This window comes from Eleutherodactylus coqui, chromosome 4 (genome assembly GCF_035609145.1).
Source record: "Eleutherodactylus coqui strain aEleCoq1 chromosome 4, aEleCoq1.hap1, whole genome shotgun sequence".
In the NCBI taxonomy this organism is placed as follows: domain Eukaryota; kingdom Metazoa; phylum Chordata; class Amphibia; order Anura; family Eleutherodactylidae; genus Eleutherodactylus; species Eleutherodactylus coqui.
Window position 1 is genome coordinate 285,401,077 of NC_089840.1, and position 23,776 is coordinate 285,424,852.

Sequence of the window (23,776 nt, forward strand, 5' to 3'; positions counted from 1 at the left end):
GGCTAGGTATCTGCGGTATACAGTGGGTTAATTATTTCTGGAGCAGCTCAATGCCTCTCAAATCTACCAGTCTCTGTGTGTCAATTATCCCTATTTCTCAGTCTCTCAAATCTACCAGCCTCTGTGGGCGGTGAATTAGCCCCAGGGATCAGCGGTATCCACTGATTACATTTTTTCTGGCCCTGCTTTATTCTTAATCCTACATGATGAAGAATAGGGGTAAGGGTTGGGGTCGAGGACGTGGATGTAGGCATCTGAATGAGGGTGTGGGCAGAGGCCAAAGTCTTGGGCGGAGTGAAACAGTGCCTGCTGAGGGAATGGTAGAGCGCCACATATCTCCACTCCCCAGCTTCATGTCACATTTTGCAGATCCGCGTGGTAGACCATTATTAAAAGCACAGCAGTGTGATCAGGTGCTGACGTGGATAGCGGATAACGCCTCCACTACTTTATCCAACACCCAGTCTTCCACACAGTCCACTCATGCCACCCAAGGGAATGCACCTCTGAATCCTCAGGCTGCTCCTCCTTCCTCCCAGCCTGGTCATTTCAGGAAAATAAGACATTATGATGAACAGGCATACACCCAAGAAGTCTTCTCGGGTCCCTGCCCTGAGTCTGAAAAATGGTTCCACAGCCACGTGAGGAGTTTGTCGTGATCGATGCCGGAAATGTGGAACTTTCACAGACTCAGGGTGATGAGGGTGGGGACTTCGAATTACTGTCTCAAGAGCTATTTGTGGATGATGAGGATGAGACACAATTGTCTGTCAGCAAGGTGGTTGTTAGGGCAGTAAGTCTGAGGGAGGAGCAGACTGAGGAATTAGAGGAAGAGCTGGTGGACGAGGACGTGACTGACCCCACCTGGCTGGCAAAGCCTACTGAAGACAGGGCTTCAGAGGGGGAGGCAAGTGCTGCAGCAGAACAGGTTGGAAGAGGTAGTGGGGTAGCCAGGGGGAGAAGCAGGGCCAGAGCAAATAATCCACCAACTGTTCCCCACAGCAACCCCTCGCGGAAAGTCTCTGTGCAGAGGGATAGATGTTCGAAGGTCTAAAGTTTTTTTTAGTGAGCACGCAGATGACCGACGAACAGTGGTGTGCTACCTGTGCCGCACCAAGATCAGCCGGGGAGCCACCACTACCAACCTGACCACCACCAGCATGCGCAGGCATATGATTGCTAAGTACCCCACGAGGTGGTACGAAGGCCATTCACCGCTTGCTAGTCACACCACTGCCTCTTCCCCAGTGTCACAATCTGGCACAGAGATGCAACCCCCTCCCAGGATGCAGGCACAAGAGCCTCACAGCCTGCACCCACACCCTCACCTCCACGATCCTCAATTGCCTCCACCAATGTGTCCCAGCGCAGCGTTCAGCTGTCGCTAACTCAATTGTTGGAACGAAAGAGGAAATACACAGCCATTCACCCACATGCACAATCTTTAAACGTGCATATCGCAAAACTACTCAGCCTGGAGATGCTGTCATACAGACTAGTAGAAACGGAGGCTTTCCACAACATGATGGCGGTGGCGGTCCCTCGGTACTCAGTCTCCAGTCGCCACTATTTTTCCCGGTGTGCCGTCCCCACCCTACACCAGCACATCTCACGCAACATAAACCGCTCCCTCACCAACGCGGTTACGGGGAAGGTCCACATGACCACAGACATATGCACAAGTGCTGGCGGGTAGGGACACTACATCTCCCTGATGGCACATTGGGTGAACTTGGTGGAGGCTGGGACCGCTCACATGCTACCCACCCTGAGGATTGAGGGTCCTACCTCGGTGAAGGCGTATTAACACTTCAGAGGGTACCCATGTTGCTTGCCTCTCATCTGTTCAGCGTGTATGGGCTGAAGAGGAGGAGGATTCTGAAAGTCATCCTCCTAGTGAGGCAGTGATGTCTTGCATACTGGGACCCTGGCACACATGGCTGACTTCCTGATAGGCTGCCTTTCCCGTGACCCTCGCATTAGACGCATTCTGGCCAACACAAATTACTGGGTGTACACCCTTCTCGACCCACAGTATAAGGAGAACCTTTCCACTCTTATTCCTGAAGAGGAAAGGAGTACTAGAGTTATGCAATACCACAAGGCCCTGCTGGAAAAGCTGATGCTAAGGTTCCCATCTGACAACGCTAGCAGTAGAGGACGTACTTCAGTGGGTCAAGTAGCAGGGGAGGCGTGGGGATCAGGCAGCATGTCCAGCACAGGCAGGGGAACACTCTCCAAGGACTTTGCCAGTTTTATGGGTCCCCAGCCAGACTGTGTCACCACTCCCCAGTCTAGGCTTATTTGGAGGGAACAGTGTAAAAAGATGGTCAGGGAGTACATTGCGGACCGTATCAACGTCCTCCGTGATCCCTCTGCTCCATACAACTATTGGGTGTCAAAGCTGGACACGTGGCACGAACTTGCTCTGTACACCCTGGAGATGCTGGCCTGCCCTGCCGCTAGCGTCTTATCAGAGAGGGTGTTTAGTGCTGCTGGGGGGTGATCATCACAGATAAGCGTACCCGCCTGTCAACTGACAGCACCGACAGGCTTTCAGTCATTAAGATGAACACAGGCTGGATTTCCCCAGAATTCTCTTCTCCACCGGTGGAAAGCAGCGGAACATAAAGATTCTTTCAGCTGGAACAGGAGAAACATGCACCCTCTATCACCCCCCAAAAAGGGAGAAGTAGCTTGGTCTATCCCTCTCTGATCTTTCTCCTCCTAAACTAGCATGTCAGCACGCTGGACAGCCAATTTTTCAGTGGGCCAAAAGGCTGTTAAAACTAATTTTTTCGGAGGGCTGCATCCAGGCTCTGTTAGCAAATTAAGCAGCTATGAGCTCTATCTTTAAAAAATATTTCTGGGTTTCACCTGCACCGTGGGTAAACCAATTTTTCAGGGGTACAGCTTTACTTTTGGTACACACATTTTTCCGCGCTTCGCCTATACTCAGAGCAAACCAATATTTCATGCCTTCACCTATACTCTTAGTAAATAAATTTTTCAGGTGTTCACCTGTACTCTCGGTACACAAATTTTTCAGGGGTTCACCTATACTCTTAGTACACCAATTTTTACGGGAGTCGGCAATACTCTTTGTACAGAAATGTTTCAGGGGTTCGCCTATACTCTTGCTACAGAAAGGTTTCAGGGGTTCGCCTATACTCTTGGTACACTAATTCTTCTTGGGGTCGCCTATACTCTTGGTACAGAAATGTTTCAGGGCTTCGCTGATACTTTTGCTGCAGAAATGTTTGAGGGGTTCGCCTATACTGTGGGTGCACAAAGGTTTCCCATAGCGGAGTTCAGCTATCTGACACATACACAGAATGAATTGTCCTGCTTTGCCCACTCCAATTTCATGCAGTCTTTGGAGTGATCAAAGGAACCATAACTAATTTCTGTACAAAGAGTATGTACAGCATGTAACACAGGAGAAGAGGCAGCGATGTCACCCACAGGCGGTGATTGGCCTTGGTTGCACCTAGTGTGGTGCTTAGCTAAGATGTGCCAGCCCATGTGCCTTGCTGATTATGGTCTGTCCCAAGTGAATTGTTAGGGGTGTGACCACCAGGCTCTTGCCCACAATTTGGCTTAATAGTGCAACCTGGGAGCCTCAGATGCACCCATGCATGCTGCCCCTGACATTCCCTATCCATTTTCTGTGGTGTTTCCATCACTTTCTGATGTTTTTAGGTGATTCACACAACCTCCCCTATGCGGAGCATGGGTCACCTAAAAAAATGCTTGAGTCTCCCATTGACTTCAATGGGGTTCGCTATTCGAAACGAGCTCTCGAGCATTACGAAAAGTTCGACTCGAGTAATGAGCACCTGAGCATTTTGGTGCTCGCTCATTTCTAATTATGAATAAAATGAAGGCAAAGGTTTTTATAAAACCAAAGCCAGCATTATTCGTCAATTTCCTATATTTGCCATTTTCGAGAATATTTCTTGCTTCTAGGTCATAAGCATGGTTATTTAGAATGACTGCTCTTCCACCTTATCGCCTCTTTTTATCACAATATTGTATTTTCAATGCATATTGTTGTGATAGATTAAGATTATTATTAATAGCTGTTATACCCGGCTTCATCTAAGTTAATTTGGTATTTACCTGGTGTTTGCACAGAAAATTTAATGGAGTCGTGGTTACTTTAGAGAAACCAAGGAATAAAATATGTATACACACAGAGGAGCGTCAGATTCTCCTCAGACTGCATGTACCGGTATCCCTTTGCAGAATTTAACCCCAGACTGGAGGTTGCAGCCCTTTCTTAGCCTTAAAGGCATGCTCCATCCCTGTAGTCCATGACCGTTTCTTTATATACCTTACAGCTGTTTAGTATATTCTTCTCAGTATATACACATAGAGGTGAGGTAGATTCTTCTCAGTATACAAATAATTTCCCCAGGCTTCATGGTTTCTGAGAAAAGAAGTATGTCATTTGTCATGAATTTTCAGTTTTTTCATGCTTAGAATTGAATATTTAAGTTGCAACACCTTTAGTTTTCCTATCAGGATGTAAAGAATAGTCGTGGCAAATTTCAATTTTGTACAACACCGGGAAGTTACATAGCATTGAGATGCACTTACTTTTACACTTAGCTTTAACCCTTTGCAATCCACTGTCTGACGTCTAAAGACATTATGATTTAAGTCTGTACAGCTGTGATGTTGAAAGACGTTCGTCGGGGTTCTCTTACTATACATTGCTAGCCTTTCTTCTGTCGGAGCCTATCCAACGTGTCACCTCATGCAGTACTGTCTTTAGGCAGCAGATAATTCCATTGTATAAAAGCAGAAAAAGAGTAAGCCCCCTAGGAAAACCAGGATACAAATTGGATTAGAAAGGGTTAAATAATCAAGTTGTGACCCCTTTACTTTTCCTATTTAGGACCTAAATAATGGTTGTGCCAAATTTCAAGTTAGTACAACATCGGGAAATTCCATAACATAGGGGTGCACTTACTTTTGCACTTAGCATTAAATAATCCTTTTTCCTTTTAGGTCCTAAGGAATGGTCGTGCCAAATTTCATGTCTGTGCGATACCGGAAAGTTATGAATTAGATTAAGTACATTAGATAGGGGTGCACTTACTTTTTCAATTAGCATTGATTTATCAAGTTGTGACCCTTTACATTTCCTATTTAGGACCTAAGGAATGGTCATGTCAACTTTCAAGTTGGTATAACACAGGGAAGTTAGAGAATTAGATCAGGTACATTACATAAGGGTGCACTTACTTTTGCAATCAGCATTGAATAATCAAGTTGTGAACCCTTTACTTTTCTTTTTTTCTTTCTCCAGCACCAGAATCTCACAATTTAAAAAAAAAAAAACTATATATTTTACTCTCCTAATCTCAGTCAGCACAGCATCTCCTTTCCTCCATGCATTGCTGCTGGCCTGGCCCCAGAGGCGCAATGTAGTGATGCATTCAGACCTCCTGTGCTGGGTCAGTGACAGAGCAAAAAGAAAAGAAGACGCTGCCCTGATTGGGTATTAGGTGAGTGTAATATGCATTTTATCTCTAAACAGTGAGTGGGGGCAGGGCAGTATTATAAAGGGACATTACTGCAGGGCTTTATAAGTTGGCATTATTGCAACATAAGATGAAAACGGGGCATTAGTACCATATAGGGGGCATTCATGGGGACAGTATTACTTCATATGGGGAATTCAGGAGGCCAACATTATAGTGTGGCGCTCTAGTAGGGAACTGTTATTTTGTAAGGGGAAACTCACAGGCAGAATTATTACCTTAACAAACTACAAAGGGGGCATTATTAATGTATATGGTGAAAAAGATGGGACTATGGGGCAATATTACTTTCAAGGGAGCACTACTGTGGCTATTATTACTACATTTTGGCACAAAAGGGGCATTATTACCATTAAGCAGTCTGGCTAACTGCCATCGAGGAAGTTTTGGTCAAAGAAGTGATCTCTACCAGGTACAAGAGAGAATTTTTCCCTACCCCACGATCATTTCTTTATACCTCCTCCTCCCCAATCTCCGTCTCTTGCCTCAGCTTTCGAGCAAACTCTTAATTTGCTTTTGGACCTAGAAGACATTGTTCTGGTTACCATTCAAAAAATGTTCATGGAGTTCTATCTGAATCTGTTCATCGTCCCCAAGAAGGATAGCTCAGTCTGCCCCATGATGCACCTGAAACATCTGAACCAGTATATCCATCATTGCTGTTTTCAAATGGAATCTCTCCGCTCTGCAATAGTTTTTATAGAGGTCAATGAATTCCTATTCTTGGTGGACATTTGGGATGCTTATTTGAACATTCCCATCTTCTTCCCACCAACATCAGGGTTTCCTCCATCTTGCAGTTCAGTCTGATTTTGGTTGGCCATGGCTCCTCGTGTTTTCATGAAGCATGTCAGCATTCAATGGAATCCTACAATCCAGGGGAGTCGTGGTCATTCCACATCTGAACTGAGACGGAAGCAGCAGAGTGAGCTCCTCTCGTCCTTCACTCCTGCAGCAACTAAACCAGTGCCACTGGTGACAAAAAACTCTCTACGCAGTTGAGCACTTAACTAAGACTTCAGGGATGACAAGAAGAAAGGCCTCCAGAGCAAATCCAGGGTGGCTGGAGGAATTCTTTGCAACCTTGAAGTCTCCTCTGATAAGAAGCATGGCTTATGGCTTCTGGATTCTTGTGAGATGAAACACAGAACAGTAAGGAGAAAAGACCTGGCCCCCTCTCCCAGCGGTGTCGAGTAAATAAATCCAAACAAAACAAGCACAGGGGGTCTGTCAGAGGTGGGGGTAGAGAGGAGGACAAGAGAAGAGCAGAGAGAAGCTGCTGTAGGATCACACAGAATACCCAAGATATGTGGCAACAGAAACTCCCCTACAAGGAAGCCCTGGAAAGAAGAAGGAAAAAATGTCCAACAGAGAGGGTATGCAAACTGCTGTAAACCCTGAAACAACAGCAGAAGATGGGTTTATAAAGTTCTGCTCTACAAATAGATCAGACAGTGAGTTGTTTATTAAAGAAGCAATCACAGCACTAAGAGATACCATACAAGCTCATTTTAAAAGCTTTTCTTCCAACATTATTGCAACAGTTTCAGAAATCAGTGAGAGGATGGACCAGGTGAAATTAGGATGAGGGAAGAGGTTAAATGTAATAATGAAGTACTAGATGCCCGTTACGCCCTGGAGGAGGGGGGGCTAAATTACAAAATAAGCTCACAGATCTAGAGGACAGAAAAAGGTATAGTAATGTGAAGTTTAGAGGTGTTCCTGTATCTGTCTCTTCGGTGGAGATTCAAGGGTATTTGATACGTCTCACGCATAAAGTCCCCCCGATGTTCCTTAACATGACAAGACCGATAGGGCACACAGATTACCCCATCCCAATTTCCTGAACAAATCCATCCTACGAGACATTATTGCATGCATCCATTATTACAGTACCAAGGAAGCCCTCATGACAGCTGTGGGAAAGCTAAAAACTCTTCCAAGTCCGTATTCAGATGTACACCTATACATAGACCTGTCACAGGCAACAATGGAAGCAAGACGAGGTTTTACAGAAATTAAAGCAACTCGAGACATGCAAGCATCCCATACAACCTAAGACACACAAATTACAACTTCAGACACACAAGTATCCCATACAAATGGGGATTCCCGATAATAATAACAAAGGACAACAACTATGTATTCCCAAAAGACAAAAAAAATGCTTAGTCTTACTTAACTTTTCTGTTGACCAAGTATCCTAAAATCCTAGTTGCCAGCACTACAAAGCATAGGTTCTAGCCTTCTATTTAAGGGCCAATAGTCCAATACAAGGTAAGAAACGTACACTTATTGCATTCTGAAACTTAACACTTTATATTCCATGACATTTACCCCTTTTGTTTCTTATCTTGTCCCAGAACAACAGTAAATATTTGAAGTACTTCAGTCCATCCTAGTGATCTCCATCAACCTTTTAAATTACATTTCACTATTGTTCTGACCAATACAAGAATGATCAAAGCCGGTGAGCTTAAGAACTGGTAAAACACTTCCCACATTCTGAACAGGAAAATGGCTTCTCCCCTGTGTGAAAGTTCTGATTTCTTACAAGATTTGGTTCATCGGTAAAACCTTTTGCACATTCTGAACACGAAAATAGATTCTTCCTTGTGTGAATTCTCTGATGTCTTAGAAAATGTGATTTATTGGAAAAACACTTCCCACATTCTGGACAGGAGAATGGTTTTTCCCCTGTGTGAATTCTCTGATGTCTTAAAAAATGTGATTTCTTGGAAAAACACTTCCCACATTCTGAACAGGAAAATGGCTTCTCCAGTGTGTGAAATTTCTGATTTTCTACTAGATTTGGTTCATCGATAAAACATTTTGCCCATTCTAAACACGAAAATAGATTCTCCCTTGTGTGAATTCTCTGATGTCTTAGGAAATGTGATTTATTGGAAAAACACTTCCCACATTCTGAACAGGAAAATGGCTTCTCCCCTGTGTGAATTCTCTGATGTCTTAGAAAATGTGATTTACTGGAAAAACACTTCCCACATTCTGAACAGGAGAATGGTTTCTCCCCTGTGTGAATTCTCTGATGTCTTAGAAAATGTGATTTCTTGGAAAAACACTTTCCACATATTAAACAGGGAAATGGCTTCTCCCCTGTGTGAGTTCTTTGATGTTCTAGAAGATGTGATTTACTGGTAAAACACTTCCCACATTCTGAACAGGAGAATGGTTTCTCCCCTGTGTGAATTCTCTGATGTATTAAAAAATGTGATTTCTTGGAAAAACACTTTCCACATATTAAACAGGAAAATGGCTTCTCCCCTGTGTGAGTACTCTGATGTCTAACAAGATATGCTTTCTGTGAAAAACACTTCCCACATTCTGAACAGGAGAATGGTTTCTCCCCTGTGTGAATTCTCTGATGCTTAACAAGATGTGATTTCTGGGTAAAACAATTTCCACATTCTGAACAGGAAAATGGCTTCTCCCCTGTGTGAACTCTTTCATGTCTAACAAGATATGATTTTTGGGTAAAGAGTTTGCCACATTCTGAACATGAATATAACTTCTTCCCTGTGTCAACCGTTGTTTCTTCAACATCTCTTCTGTAAATGCTATGTTGCCTAATAGTCTGTGATGAATCAGAAGATGGAATCTCTATAAAAGCATCAGATGACAGATGTCTGCTGGGAAAGGCTGAGGGTACATCTGGGATAATGGTAGGTTCTTTGTATGTATCTTGTATGATACCATGATCTTCCACTGTAAAACCTGAAGATATCAGATGTCCCTCTGCTCTCTTGGTGTCGTCATCTGCCAAGAATTGAACTGATTTTAATATTTTTGAATATAACAATTGTATTGATATTTTATTGCATTTATATATAAAATGTCCATACAAATTGTGAAAAAGTAAAGCTGCAAAAACCCTGTGCTCCAAAGTGTGTCGGTCAGTAACTGGTAGTGATTATATACAAGCTTTAACTTACGAGGAATGAGGGGTTCCCGGACATCCGCATAGCTCCTCAAGAATCCAGGTAAGCCTCTGAATTATCACATGCCCTCCAGGTTTCTTTTGGAGAGTCGGTATCTTCTGGCATCTATTCCATTAGCATAGGTCAGTGGTGGCAGGCCTATGACCCGCGTGCCAGAGGCCGCACGCAGAGCCCCCCCCTACTGGCACGTGCCGCCATTGCCTGCTCAGCAGTTTTGAATGCCGGCAGGGGCCATGGCTCCCCTGCCGGCATTCACTCAGCTGCGCTGCTAGTAGCACTGATCCCGGAGCACACTGTGACGTCAGTGTGCAGCCGGGATCCTCCTCCCCTTCCTCCCGACATCTCCTCTTAGGTTCTACGAGAGCAGGGGGAGGAGGCGTCCGGCAGCACACTGACGTCACAGTGTGCACTGGGATCAGTGCTGAGCAGCAACACCGAGCAATTGAGGAGTGGAGCTCCCACGAGGAGGAGGGGGTGAGTATGCGAGTCTCGGGGGTAGGGGGGTCACTATGATACTGGGGGCCACTGTGGGGTGTCACTATTACACTGGGGGCCGCTATGAGGTGTCACTATTACATTGGGGTACGCTGTGGGGCGTCACTATTACACTAGGGTACGCTTTGAGGTGTCACTATTACGCTGGAAAAAAAGAAGGGTATAATCAAGGAGAGCGCCTGATTTTAAGGATGAGTAAATAAATACAAATGAACCAAATATAAAAAAAACCTTTTCTTGTGCTGCACGGAAGATCGCTCGATATAAGTCAAGCTTGAGAAAGGCGGTTTTTGTACCCGCCGAAACGCGTTGTATGCATGTTCATTTGTAGTATGTTTTTTATTTAATAAACCCCTGTAGAGTTTTTTTTAAATTAACCATCGGTTGGCAACTATTACACTGGGGTATGCTGTGGGGTGTCACTAAGATACTGGGGTATGCTGTGGGCTGTCACTATGATACTGGGGTATGCTGTGGGGTGTCACTATTATACTGAGGGGCGCTGTGGGGTGTCACTATTACACTGGGGTATGCTGTGGGATGTCAGTATTACACTGGGGTATGCTGTAGGATGTCACTATTACACTGGGGGGCCACTGTGGGGTGTCCCTATTATACTGGGGGTACTCTGTGGGGTGTCAGTATGATACTGGGAGCCGCTGTGGGATGTCACTATGATACTGGGGGCCTCTGTGGGATGTCGCTATTATACTGGGGGTCGCTGTGGGATGTCACTATGATACTGGGGGCCTCTGTGGGATGTCACTATTATACTGGGGTCCGCTGTGGGATGTCACTATTATACTGGGGGCCGCTGTGGGATGTCGCTATTATACTGGGGGCCGCTGTGGGATGTCGCTATTATACTGGGGGCCGCTGTGGGGGTGGTTACTATTATTGCTTGGGCCTCTGGGAGGGGGTTACTATTACCGCTAGGGTATGTTTACATGTGGCAGAAATGGACAGGGCCGCTTCAAAATAGACAGGGTGCAGATTTTGACTGCTTTTTGGATGCAGAAATGCTGCAGAATTTTCCACATTAATTTCCGCTGAGGACATTCTGCAGCATTTCCGCATCCAAAAAGCAGTCAAAATCTGCACCCTGTCTATTTTGAAGCGGCCCTGTCCTTTTTAGAACGACGGGGGTAAAAAAATCATACGTCGTGATAAGCCCCGCCCCCTGACGTATTGGCACTTTGCGATAAATATGTGGGTTTTGGGTTGCAGTTTGGGCATTCGGTCTCTAAAAGGTTGACCATCATTGGCATAGAACAATAGATACAATACAGGAAATGAAACGCGTGTCGGAGGGCTTAGTGACACATTTGCCTCCTTCCTCAAGCATGTGACACAGAGACATGATAACAGTATGAGGTACTGAGAAGGTACAGGTCCATAAAATGGAAGAATCTGTCTCAAAATGGCCGCTAGATACAAAATGGAGCATTATAAGATGTAAATAAGCTTGTGTGTAGTGAAACAATAAATTTGCAAAAATAACTTTACAGCAGGGTATTCGGTGCATTGTCTAATGATTTGTTGTTGTTTTTTTCTTTCTATTCATCCGAGAACATTTGCCTGGTACAGCCGCTATCAGAAAAACCTCCCCCATGTCCTGAGCTTTGGAAAAGAGCAAATCGTGCTGATAAGACGCTGCGATCATCCAAACTCACAAGAGAGAATAATCATTTGAAGGACATTTCACATATTTATTCTCACTGCGCTGATTGTTCAACAAAGCACAATTCTTGATGTTTTTTCTAACCCAATAAGATTAACCTCGTGACTAATGACGTATTGCTTTCCTGTATTAAGAAATATACTCAGTCAATAAAGATTCAGTGTGTACGCGCCTTAAGCAGAGTGGGCTGTATATACTGCCGCGGCCCATCTCTACATATCTGTGAGAGCTAATTACTATAAATCATATAGTTTTTTTGGCCTCTCTGATGCATCCAGATGTGAACTAATTTGGAACCCAAGGCTTGAAAGGTTAATGTGACCGGTCATGTGTAACGGTCCTTAACAACTGGCGTAGTCGGCAGGATTATTGATTGACGCTGATGATAAGCATTGGACTGCGACACAGACCTGGATTGATGATATCAGCCGTGCCAAAGTCCGGGGACTGATCAACCCCATACAGCGCGGTAAGTCACATATATACATATATGTGATGTCTGCCGTTGGTCTGTTTTGGTACGTTTGATTGTAGTCTGTCCTGCGGTCAGTCGTTATTTCAATGTACAATTGTTAAGCTGTCATCAATAGACATTGTTACCTCAGGTCTTGGGTAATCTTAAATGACACCAAGGGACAGAATTGATAGATATAGGTACCTAAGTTGTTGTTGCAAATTTATTGTGTATTTAAAGATATCCATGAGTATAGGTTCCAGGGGGCGATTCTGACCTCCATTGGAAAAAGGGCTCGGATATTAGGTGTATTTAAAGATATCCATGAGTATAGGTTCCAGGGGGTGATTGAGCATAGGGCATCAGACGTGAAAGTCTTTGAACATCACGTGATTGAGCATAGGGCGTCAGACCTCCAGTGGAAAAAGGGCTCGGATATTAGAAACATGTTGAAGTTCTTTAAGAAGACTACTGATCAGGGTCTCCTGGATTCTGTCCACTTGGTGTCATGTAAAGGAGAGGAGTATGTGAAGAAGGTTAAGAAGTTATGTGAGATAGTGGGTATGCCGTCTGGTGGCAGGTTACAACCTGGATTGTGGTCATAAATGTAAGTGTAGAGGGTCACTGAATGATGCTGGTTTATTGAAAGACGCTGAAATGTGGCATAAGGTTTCTGTACAGTTGAAAGCTGAAGGTTATGAGGAAGTTGAATGGATTGAAGAACATGTAAAGTCTTACAAGTACCGTAAGCCTGTCAGACCGCCTCCATACGAGGGCTCTGATAAGACTGATGATGTTTCACATTGGATGTGCACAAGGTGTGGAATTCAAAACCCAGCATATGTGTTTGTCTATGAGTCTAAATGCAGGGAATAGTTCATATTCACAGAGAGCGGACAGCCGTTTTACAAAGGTGGGGGCTGTCGGAGAAGGCTTGAAAAGTGTGTTAGCTGATAATGAAGGGATTGTAGTTAATAGACGATTGCTCAAGTTTGCAGAGAAAGATGTTTCAGTAAGTAACGTAAAGTTGAAGTAAGAAAGTTGCAGATTTAAGATGGCGATTATTCATATGCTTTGAGTTGAAGACAAAGAAAGGCAGTCCTTCTTTAACATCTGAGGGCACCGCCCCGGCCGTGTCATGGACAATGTTTTTCTCCCTTTTGTCCTGCCCCTAGATGGCCGTGTTGTTATTGGGGCCAATACCAGTCGATATATCTTGATACGTGTCTAGTATGTAGTATTCCTGGACCCTCCCGTCACCATCGCCCAGTCAGGCCACGCCTTCGGTGGCCATTTCAGTGCCAGCCATAGCCCTGCGGCCATTTTAGCTTCTGTTGTAACAATACCTTCAGCTGCCGCTCAGACGTCCTCTTAGCTCCGCAGCAGAAATGAGCTGGCCTCTGACCTCCCATCTATGTATGTTTTTACCCAGCATACCAATTCTTTGAACTGCAATGACGAGTGCCTTTTCTGAATTTTGCATAGAAACATTCAAGTCCCCTCATCGCGCCTGCAAACAGCCTCCTCCTGATTATCTGTTCTGCAGTCTGTGTTTAGCACCCCCATCCCAAGTAGGTCTGTGCTTAAAATTTCCCATGAATGTAGTTGTTGCTGGAAAAATCTTTTCCACTTTGCAAAAAAAAAAAAATGGAGGAGAAAGGGAATCCTCTAGTCTGTGTCCCCCTATGACATGAAGCAAGTTCATGCAGAGTCTGCAGACAATTATGTGACAATTTGTATGTCTTAAGGTCCCAACATTGTGTCATTGCTGTACGTGTTGTCCATTCCTCATAAGTCAGATACTGCTGAGAAGAAAGGTCACTATAGGTGCTAGGATCGCAGACGGCAGTAGGAAAGCTTACAGAACGAAGGAGAGGGTCAATATGTGATAATATGACTGTTTCCAGGGAGAGGTGGTAGTGATTGAATGCATTTGTTTGCAAGATGAGGACAGTTGCATCATACGCGTTACGTCCTGTGTGAACTCTTACTAACATTTGAATGAGAGAGACAGACTTGACCGCATGGATGGATGAGAGTTAATGACCCGTGTTCAGACTATGATAAATGTAAGATGTGTGATGCAGATATTGACTGGGGATACAAGTTTTTCTCCCCCCCCCCCCCTTCTGCATATGCAGACTGTAAATTTTCAATGTGGATAGATGTTTGTAGAATATTCATGTCTCTATTATTGGCACTGATATCTTACAGGCCTTATCTGCATCCATCAATTTCTCACCGGATGGATCGGTACGGGTTGAGACCTCAGGTGCCGGTTCAGAAGAGTTTTGTAAACTAACTGCTCCAACAAACACCCCTCTTTTTCCAGTCCAGAAAAGACGCTGAAGGGTCAGCCAGGCACCTACCGCATGTAGGTGCTGTGTGCTGTCGGCGCTGTGTGATGTAGGCACTGTGTGCTCATGAGGTGTCAGTCAGCCACCTACGGCATGTCGTTGCTGTGTGCTGATGATTTGGAAGCCTGCCAACAGGCCACAATTTCACTGTTAATTTTTCTTGCAGAAATGACAAACTCCAGTCCTGCAAAATAAAGGTTGTTCTCCTGGGTCATTGTTTAGGCCAAGGAACTGGACATCTGACAGAGGAACAAAAGGCTGTTGTCCCGGCCATACCTGTACCTATATGCGTTGCCAAACCCCGCACCTTTCTGGGCCTTGTTTCATACTGCTGCCCATGAATCCCCTCGGTTTCCTCTCTCATGCAACCACTCTATGACTGTCTTTCAATTATTCTTTTCTCTCTCGCCTCTGCAGCAGCTCTCTAGTCTTGGGTATTCCCAACTACTCTTTACCCTTTACTCTTTTCTGTACTGAACTTTCTAGCCATGTGACGGCAGTGTTGACACAAAAGCACGGAGGACAACCACGGCCACTTGGATACTACTCAATGAGGGTGGATCCAGTGGCTCGAGGAGCTCCCTCATGTGTTTGTGCGGTGGCAGCAGTACAGGCAATGGTTAATAAATCTTCGGAGTTGGTATTGAACTAACCCCCCCCTCCCCCCCCATGACATCCGGAGCGTATACACGCAAGTGCAACCCAAGCACTTATTTCTGGCCCGTCAAATCCAGCTACAATGTGCTCTTGTCATTCTTCTCATTGTTGCTACTACCTTGAACTCGGTTACTCTCCCAATTAAGTACCCTAGTTCAAAGGGGGGGGAAGAGAAGATATAGGTGATCTAGGTATTGCAGGTCAGCTATTTTTAAATTTTAAATTTTTTTTTCTTTTTCCTTTTTACAATAAGGTTATGATCTATTTGAAATAGAATACCAGCCTGATTGTCTAGCGGTAATCGGTGCAAGGGGTTCAGAAGTGCCAATTCAGCTGGCAGAAACTGAACCGCTTGAGGTAATGTTTTAAGGGTCACGATACCTCACGCGCTTCCTTATGCTGGAAGGTCCTGAAAGCATATTGAGAATTGCGTGATGGGACCCTTGGGAGGTTGTATCAAACTTCACCTGTCCGGTGAGGCTCGTATACACCCCGGGTCTGAAAGTCACCCGACCTTATGTCGGATGGCAGCAGACCAAGCGACACCTCTCCCCGTCCTCACTCTTACGTACGCAGAGGAACAAGCTCTTAGCCCCCTTGGTCCGTCAGTACCCCCTGGCACATGTCCAGGAAGATGCAATTGCAGACACTGTCTCTTCTTTATGTTAACTGAAAGCCCTTGTTAATAATGCATATTCTGAGTTGTTTTTGCAGATGGTACCAGGGTAATTGACGACTCCACGCTGGATATGCAGTGATCACGCAACAAGATGTCCTAAAAGCAGAATGCCTCCGCATGTCCCAGGACAGGAAGCGGAATTACAGGCCCTCACTGAGGCGTGTGGAGTGGTAGAAGGTAAGATGGCAAACATTTACACTGACTCCCGGTATGCATTTGGCATAGCTCATGACTACGGCCTAACATGGAAGGCCAGACAGCTTGTTAAGAATGGTGCAGCGGTGACAAAGTGGAAAGCTCACACCAATTCCTACAGCAGAGAAACAAGAGGCAACGCCATCACAGATCACACAGTAAAGGCAGCGGCCCTTAAGCCGTGGAAGAAAAGAAGAATTTAACAATAATTTTGGACTTTGATATAAACCTTGGACTTTGATTACTTTGATATGAACTTGGACTTTGATATGCTAAAGACTTTACAGTTACAAGCCAGCAAGCAAGAAAAAGACAAATGGACTAAATATGGGACGGCGTATGGCGGACAGTCAACAGAACTTGCCCACCACGGTCCCTGTTCCCCATGATGGCCCCAGCTGATGCACGGAAAGACACACCTACCGGGGGTCTAGATGTCCGCCTTGAGGTCGTGTCCTCTGGCCTGCTCCGTCACCTCCGGTGCCGTCCGACATGGCGTGCCCACAAGGGTCTTTCTGACTTTATTCCTGACAATGTTGCCTCCTGTGGCTAGAAACGCACTGACGCCGAAATCTGCGATCTGCACTGAGCCGTCTTCACCCAGGGGGATGTTTCCAGCCTTAACATCCCTGTGGATCTGGCCGTTCTTATGCAGGTACTCCAGGCCTTCTAGCACCTCCTTCAGCATGGTGGCGATGCTTGCCTCATCCAACACCCCGTTCAAAGCAGCAATGATGTCGATGCTTGAATGAGCACGGGTGGCTCCTGGGTTTTCTGTAGCTGCTGTATCATTTGTCCAATTTTGCATGATCTTTGCTGTAAGCAACAGGGCAGAAGTAAATTTGCCACATAACGCTTGCCAGACCACTCTACCCATTTCAGAGATTGCAAATTGGCTACACTCAGCTCCCACTTGTTGGGAAGTATGAATATGTGCTTGTTGTTGATTTCTTTTCAGGTTGGAGACCTACTCTGTTACCAAAGTAAATAAGCAGGTAACCGTACAGAGGTGCATGAATGAGGTAATCCGCAGATATGGGGTACCGTAAGTGATTGAGTCAAACAAAGGTACAAATGTCACAGGTGAAATAATGCAACACATCATGTCTGCTTTGGGTATATTCCAGGCTTTTCACACACCCTACCGTCCACGGAGTAGTGGGAAAGTAGATCCATGGGCAATGAAGGAAACGGGTAAATCTTGAATTGAGTGTCTTCCATTAGTTTTTCTTTTTCTCCGGAGGATACATGCCACAGTAGCCAAGTTTGGGAAATGATTCTCTTGTTAATTTTGTCATAGGTCTCTCCAAGGAATTGCCAATAACGCATTCTGTGGTCTCTGCTTCTCTCTCAGGTCCTACAGACGAGCGTCACAATCTGAAACCAGGTGGCAGGTTTGATCCACATGTGTATATATATATAGATGCAATCAGAGTGCCAAGGGGGGGTGCCAGATGAGTTAAAAGCCAGGGATCAAGTTAAGGCTGGATTTGAGTCCCTGTTTGGAATAGTAACCATCAATAAGAATGTTTGTATATATATTACAACCAGCAGGGGTTCGTGAGCTATACAAGAGATGCACTTTAGGGGCTTGCTGATCAGTTGGGCCCCACAGCCACCCACCATGGCTTTCCGGAACCGAGTGGCTCTGGATATGATGCTAGCCGAGAAAGGTGGTGTTTGTAAAATGATTGTTGAAAACTTGCTGTACATATATTCCAGATAACACAGGGCCCTCAGGTAAAGTGACTATCGCAATAAAGAAATTGGCCACATTGTCAGAAGAGCTGAAGCGTAATTCTGGGATAACTAACCCCTGGGATGAGTGGCTTGTATGGACCGGACAATGGAAACAATTCTTGATGCAGATAGGAATAGGGATTCTGGTTACTCTTATCATACTCCTACTACTTTCTGTCTGTATTGTGCCCTGCATAAAACGCTCCTGTGCTAAGCTTACAGATCAGATGGTACCCGTATACGTAAATGTAGAGACCCCAGGCTATATGCCTATGATACAACAGAGCGATTTGTCCCCTTGTGGATCTGTCTCAGCAGAAACAGGGGTGACCACTCTAGTTTCCCAGACATTAGAATAGAATAGCATGTGTGTTGTAGATCCCTTCTGTGTCTACTAGGTCTTCGTGTTTAGTTAGTTAGGATTAGTTGTCGGGGAAGGGATTAGCCCTTGGACAGCTGACCAACAATGATAGGTAGGGCATAGATCATGAGCTAGAGATAGGGAAAGCAAACCTTACCCCGCCCAGTAGAAGTAATAAGGTATTGTTTATTTTGAGACAGTTTCTAGGGGGATTTGAGAAGGTACAGGTCCATAAAATGGAAGAATCTGTCTCAAAATGGCCGCTAGATACAAAATGGAGCATTATAAGATGTAAATAAGCTTGTGTGTAGTGAAACAATAAATTTGCAAAAATAACTTTACAGCAGGGTATTCGGTGCATTGTCTAATGATTTGTTGTTTTTTTCTTTCTATTCATCCGAGAACATTTGCCTGGTACAGCCGCTATCAGAAAAACCTCCCCCATGTCCTGAGCTTTGGAAAAGAGCAAATCGTGCTGATAAGACGCTGCGATCATCCAAACTCACAAGAGAGAATAATCATTTGAAGGACATTTCACATATTTATTCTCACTGCGCTGATTGTTCAACAAAGCACAATTCTTGATGTTTTTTCTAACCCAATAAGATTAACCTCATGACTAATGACGTATTACTTTCCTGTATTAGAACTATACTCAGTCAATAAAGATTCAGTGTGTACGCGCCTTAAGCAGAGTGGGCTGTATATACTGCCGCGGCCCATCTCTACATATCTGTGAGAGCTAATTACTATAAATCATATAGTTTTTTTGGCCTCTCTGATGCATCCAGATGTGAACTAATTTGGAACCCAAGGCTTGAAAGGTTAATGTGACCAGTCATGTGTAACGGTCCTTAACAGTACTTCTTATAACTGGGCGAATGCAAGTACATACATGCATGCATCCAAAAGAAAATGGCCACAAAGCTAAATCCGGCTGGCCCAGAAGGAGCGGGGAAATTTTATATGCAATTCTGTGGCAATGCTCTGCTCTCACATGTTATTCAGACAGCTTTAGTGCACATATTAATGAACCAGCCGCACATTCCTGAAAAGAATTGTATATATATTATTACCCCAGAAACCCCATTCTTTTATTTTTTACCAAAATACCCACAAAACCCTTAGGAACCCCCCAGGATGCCCTATCACAGCGGGGATCTCATCTATAACCAGTAATATTTCATAATATGTAGACCCCCAATTACAACCTTTTGTTACATACCTTCTAGGTTACCCGAGGGATACAGGACACAAAGCTTTTTAAAAGACTAGCTGATATACCCGGCTTCGCCCGAGTTAATTTGGTACTGGTGTTTGTCTGGTGTTCACACGGAAAATCTTATGAAGTCATGGTTACTTTAGAGATACCGGAAAAACATATGTTCACCATTTTGCATAGTTCTCTGCATTACCCAGGAAACACCACGGGGAGGTAACCATGCGACGTTTCCTTTATATAAAATGACATCAGGAAGTGAGAGAATTAGATTCCATACATAAAATTTGGACACTAATTCTTTTTCACTTAGAACTGAATAATCGAGTTGGGAATAGAGATGAGCGAACCTACTCGGCCACGCCCCTTTTTCGCCCGAGCACCGCGATTTTCGAGTACTTCCGTACTCGGGTGAAAAGATTCGGGGGGCGCCGTAGGTGAGTGGGGGGAGAGGGAGAGAGAGAGGGCTCCCCCCTGTTCCCCGCTGCTAGCCCCCGCACTGCCACGCCTCCCCCCGCATCTTTTCACCCGAGTACTGAAGTACTCGAAAATCGCGGTGCTCGATCGAGTAAATACTTGAAACGAGTAAATTCGCTCATCTCTAGTTGGGACCCATTAGCTTTTCCTATTTATGACATAATCAATGCCCCTGCCAAAGTTCAAGTTTCTATGTCATTGGGAAGGGAGAGAATTAGATTTCGTACGTAAAATGTGGATGCTAATTCTTTTGCGCTTAGAATTGAACAATCGAGGTGGGACCCATTAACTTTTCCTATTTATGACATAATCAATGCCCGTTCCAAATGTCATGTTTCTATGACACCAAGAAGTGAGAGAATTAGATTCCATACCTAAAATTTGGACGCTAGTTCTTTTGCGCTAGAATTGAATAATTGAGTTGGGACCCATTAGCTTTTCTTATTTATGACATAATCAATGCTCGTGCCAAATTTCACGTTTCTATGACACCAGAAAGTGAGAAAATTACATTCCGTACGTAAAATTTGGACGCTAATTCTTTTGCGCACAGAATTAATCAAGTTGGGACCCATTAGCTTTTCCTATTTATGACATAATCAATGCTCGTGCCAAATTTCACTTTTCTATGACACTGGAAAGTGAGAAAATTACATTCCGTACATGAAATTTGGACACTAATTCTTTTGCGCATAGAATTGAATAATCGAGTTGGGACCCATTAGCTTTTCCTATTTATGACATAATCAATGCTCGTACCAAATTTCACGTTTCTATGACACCGGAAAGTGAGAAAATTACATTCCGTACGTAAAATTTGGACGCTAATTCTTGTGCGCTAGAATTGAATATTCGAGTTAGGACCCATTAGCTTTTCCTATTTATGACATAATCAATGCTCGTACCAAATTTCACGTTTCTATGACACCGGAAAGTGAGAAAATTACATTCCGTACATAAAATTTGGACGCTAATTCTTGTGCGCTAGAATTGAATATTCGAGTTGGGACCCAATTACTTTTCCTATTTTCGAGATAATCTATGCTCGCACCAAATTTCATGTTTCTATGACATCGGGAAGTTGGAGAACTTTTGGCAAGTCAGTCAGTCAGTGAGGGCTTTCGTCTTTATATATATAGATACCCTATGGAAAGATACCTACCTCTGGGCCTCCCTAGATATGAAATCTGCATACACTGACATTCCCCATGAAAAGGGGATTTTGGCCATTCAGTATCTCAATACTTACCTTTTCCTCCACAGGCAGCCTTCTTAGTACATCTTCTCCCCATCGATCTTCTCCTGGCTCCTGCAGCCCCCACTTCTTTCCCCCAGGTCACCTTACCTCCAAACGGCCTATTCTTCGTTGTCCGGTGACAAACTGTACATTGCCAGCATTGTTCTTCCTGCAGAACAATGTACGATACATCACTAGTGATGTAGTGCTTATAGCCTAGCAGGGAGTGCCAATCTATTGCCAAGACTGTACAAGTGCGCTGTCTCTTTGCAATAGTATTTGAACACTTGTGTCCAGATAGCGCTCATGCGCAGTTTAGGCAATAGATCGACATTTTCTTTGCTAGGTAGCGAATGTTACATCACTAGTGACGAAGCGTACATTGCCCAGCAGGAAGAAGAATGCCAGCAGTGCGCGCTCCATAACAAGAAGAAGTGGATCCGGCCGGCTTGTGGTGAGATGACTAGAGAAGAAGCTCTAAGAAGACTGCATGGGGAGGAGTAGGTAAGTATTGATTTTTTTTTTTTTTTTTGCTTCAATGGCAAAACCCCTTTAATCCACAACAGGAAGGAGGTATTTATAAAAAGTGAAAATAAAAATTATATTTAAAAACATTTGTTTAAACTGTGGATTAATCTACATTATTTACCTCCTTGAGTGTCCATGTGGCCTGAAATATGTGGGCCGAAAAAAAAATGCATTACGGACTCGAGTGAACAAACTCTGTTCGAATATTACCAATGGCTTTCTAAACCACAGTGTTTCTTGCCATTCATTACACCATCATATCATCTCACTTATGTGCCTGACCCCGCTGGAGAAATCCCAGATGGAGAGTTTGTGAAACTGCGCACTGAGGGGATTTTTAAATCTTCTGATTGGACACCTTGTCACCCGAGGGACTAAGTGAAGCGCTTGAGCATATTTGTTTTTTATGCCAATTTTAAATATCTCCTGTAACCCCCCCCCCCCCCAGTTTTAAGTTTTACAATTTTTAACTTTTTTATCTTACAATTATTTTGCCCCTCAATAATGTTTAATTGTTAACAAATATGCCTTTTTAAACTAATTTTATTATAATTTACAGCTTCCTAAGGGTTAATTTGAGCTGTATTCCTTACACATACCTCAGAATCAATCCTACTGTATTGTATTTTAAATATTAGTATTTTAACCCCTTAGTGACCAAGCCTGTTTGCGCCTTAAAGGGGTTGTCCCGCGCCGAAACGGGTTTGTTTTTTTTTTCAACCCCCCAGCCCCGTTCGGCGCGAGACAACCCCGATGCAGGGACCTAAAGAAAAATCCGCACAGCGCTTACCTGAATCCTCGCGCTCCGGTGACTTCTTACTTACCGGCTGAAGATGGCCGCCGGCATCTTCTCCCTCGGTGGACCGCAGGGCTTCTGTGCGGTCCATTGCCGATTCCAGCCTCCTGATTGGCTGGAATCAGCACGTGACGGGGCGGAGCTACACGGAGCCCCATTGAGATAAGACGACCCGGACTGCGCAAGCGCGGCTAATTTGGCCATTAGACGCCGAAAATTAGTCGGCAACATGGAGACGAGGACGCTAGCAACGGAGCAGGTAAGTGAATAACTTTTGATAACTTCTGTATGGCTCATAATTAATGCACAATGTACATTACAAAGTGCATTAATATGGCCATACAGAAGTGTATAGACCCACTTGCTGCCGCGGGACAACCCCTTTAATGACCAGGCCAAATTTTGCAAATCTGACATGTGTCACTTTAACATGGAAAAACACCAGAAAGGTTTTGCATATCCAAGCGATTCTGACAGAGCTTTTTTGCCACATGTTGTACTTCATTTAGGCGGCAAAAATAGACCGATAGAATTTGTGTTTATTTATTAAAAGCGCCAAAATTGGGGAAATTTGGAAAAAAAATCGTCATTTTTTTCACATTTCTAACTGCAATATCTTAAATATGTGCAAACATAATATAGAAATTTTTGCTAAGATTTATATTTCCACCCGTTTGCTTTATTTTGGGCGCACATTGGAAAAACGTTCGTTTTTTTTTTTAAGAGACATACACATTTAACATTACTTTTTAGCATTTTGAGAAACACTTTGTTTTCCTACACCAAGCCAAGATTGGAAAGGCTCATGAGTGTCAGAATAATAGATACCCCCACAAATGACCCCAATCTAAAAACTACACCCCTTAGGGTATTCACTGAGGGGTGTTATGAGTATTTTGACCCCACAGTTTTTTTTTCAAGAATTAATTCAATTTAGAGGAGAAAAAGTAAAATTTCATATTTTTGCAAATCTATCATTTTAAAGACATATTTTTTTCCTATAGTTTACATGAAAATGAGGATTGACATCCCAAAATGGATACCCCTGTTTCTTCCGTGTTCAGAAATATACCCATTGTGGCCCTAATATTATATCTGAGTCCACAACGGGGCCCAAAACGAAAGGAGTAGTCAGTGTCTTTCAGAACAGAAATTTTGCTTGAAGTCCTTTTAGACCCCATAGCACACATGTAGAGTTCTTGAGCGTCCAAAACCATAGAAAACCCCCACAAATGACCCCATTTTGAAAACTAGACCCCTTAAGGAATTTATCTAGGGGTGTACTGCATATTTTAACCCCACAGTTTTTGAATGAATTTAAGCCAAGCAAAAGGAAAAAATTAGGATTTTCAGTTTTTTGGCAATTCTGTCATTTTAAAAACAGCTTTT

The 23,776-nt window shown here is 44.0% G+C and overlaps 1 protein-coding gene and 1 pseudogene across 1 annotated transcript in view; both read right to left on the bottom strand.

Moving 5' to 3' along the window:
• Positions 1-23,776, bottom strand: part of LOC136624513 (zinc finger protein 585A-like) — a 252,475-nt pseudogene that overhangs the window by 79,188 nt on the left and 149,511 nt on the right.
• The window catches only part of LOC136624383 (oocyte zinc finger protein XlCOF22-like), a 99,809-nt gene continuing 83,032 nt past the window's right edge, over positions 7,000-23,776 (bottom strand). The window contains exon 5 of the mRNA XM_066598351.1: positions 7,000-9,329. Within this exon, the coding sequence (XP_066454448.1) occupies positions 8,029-9,329 (1,301 nt within the window). The 3' untranslated portion in view covers positions 7,000-8,028. The remainder of the gene's footprint in view (positions 9,330-23,776) is intronic.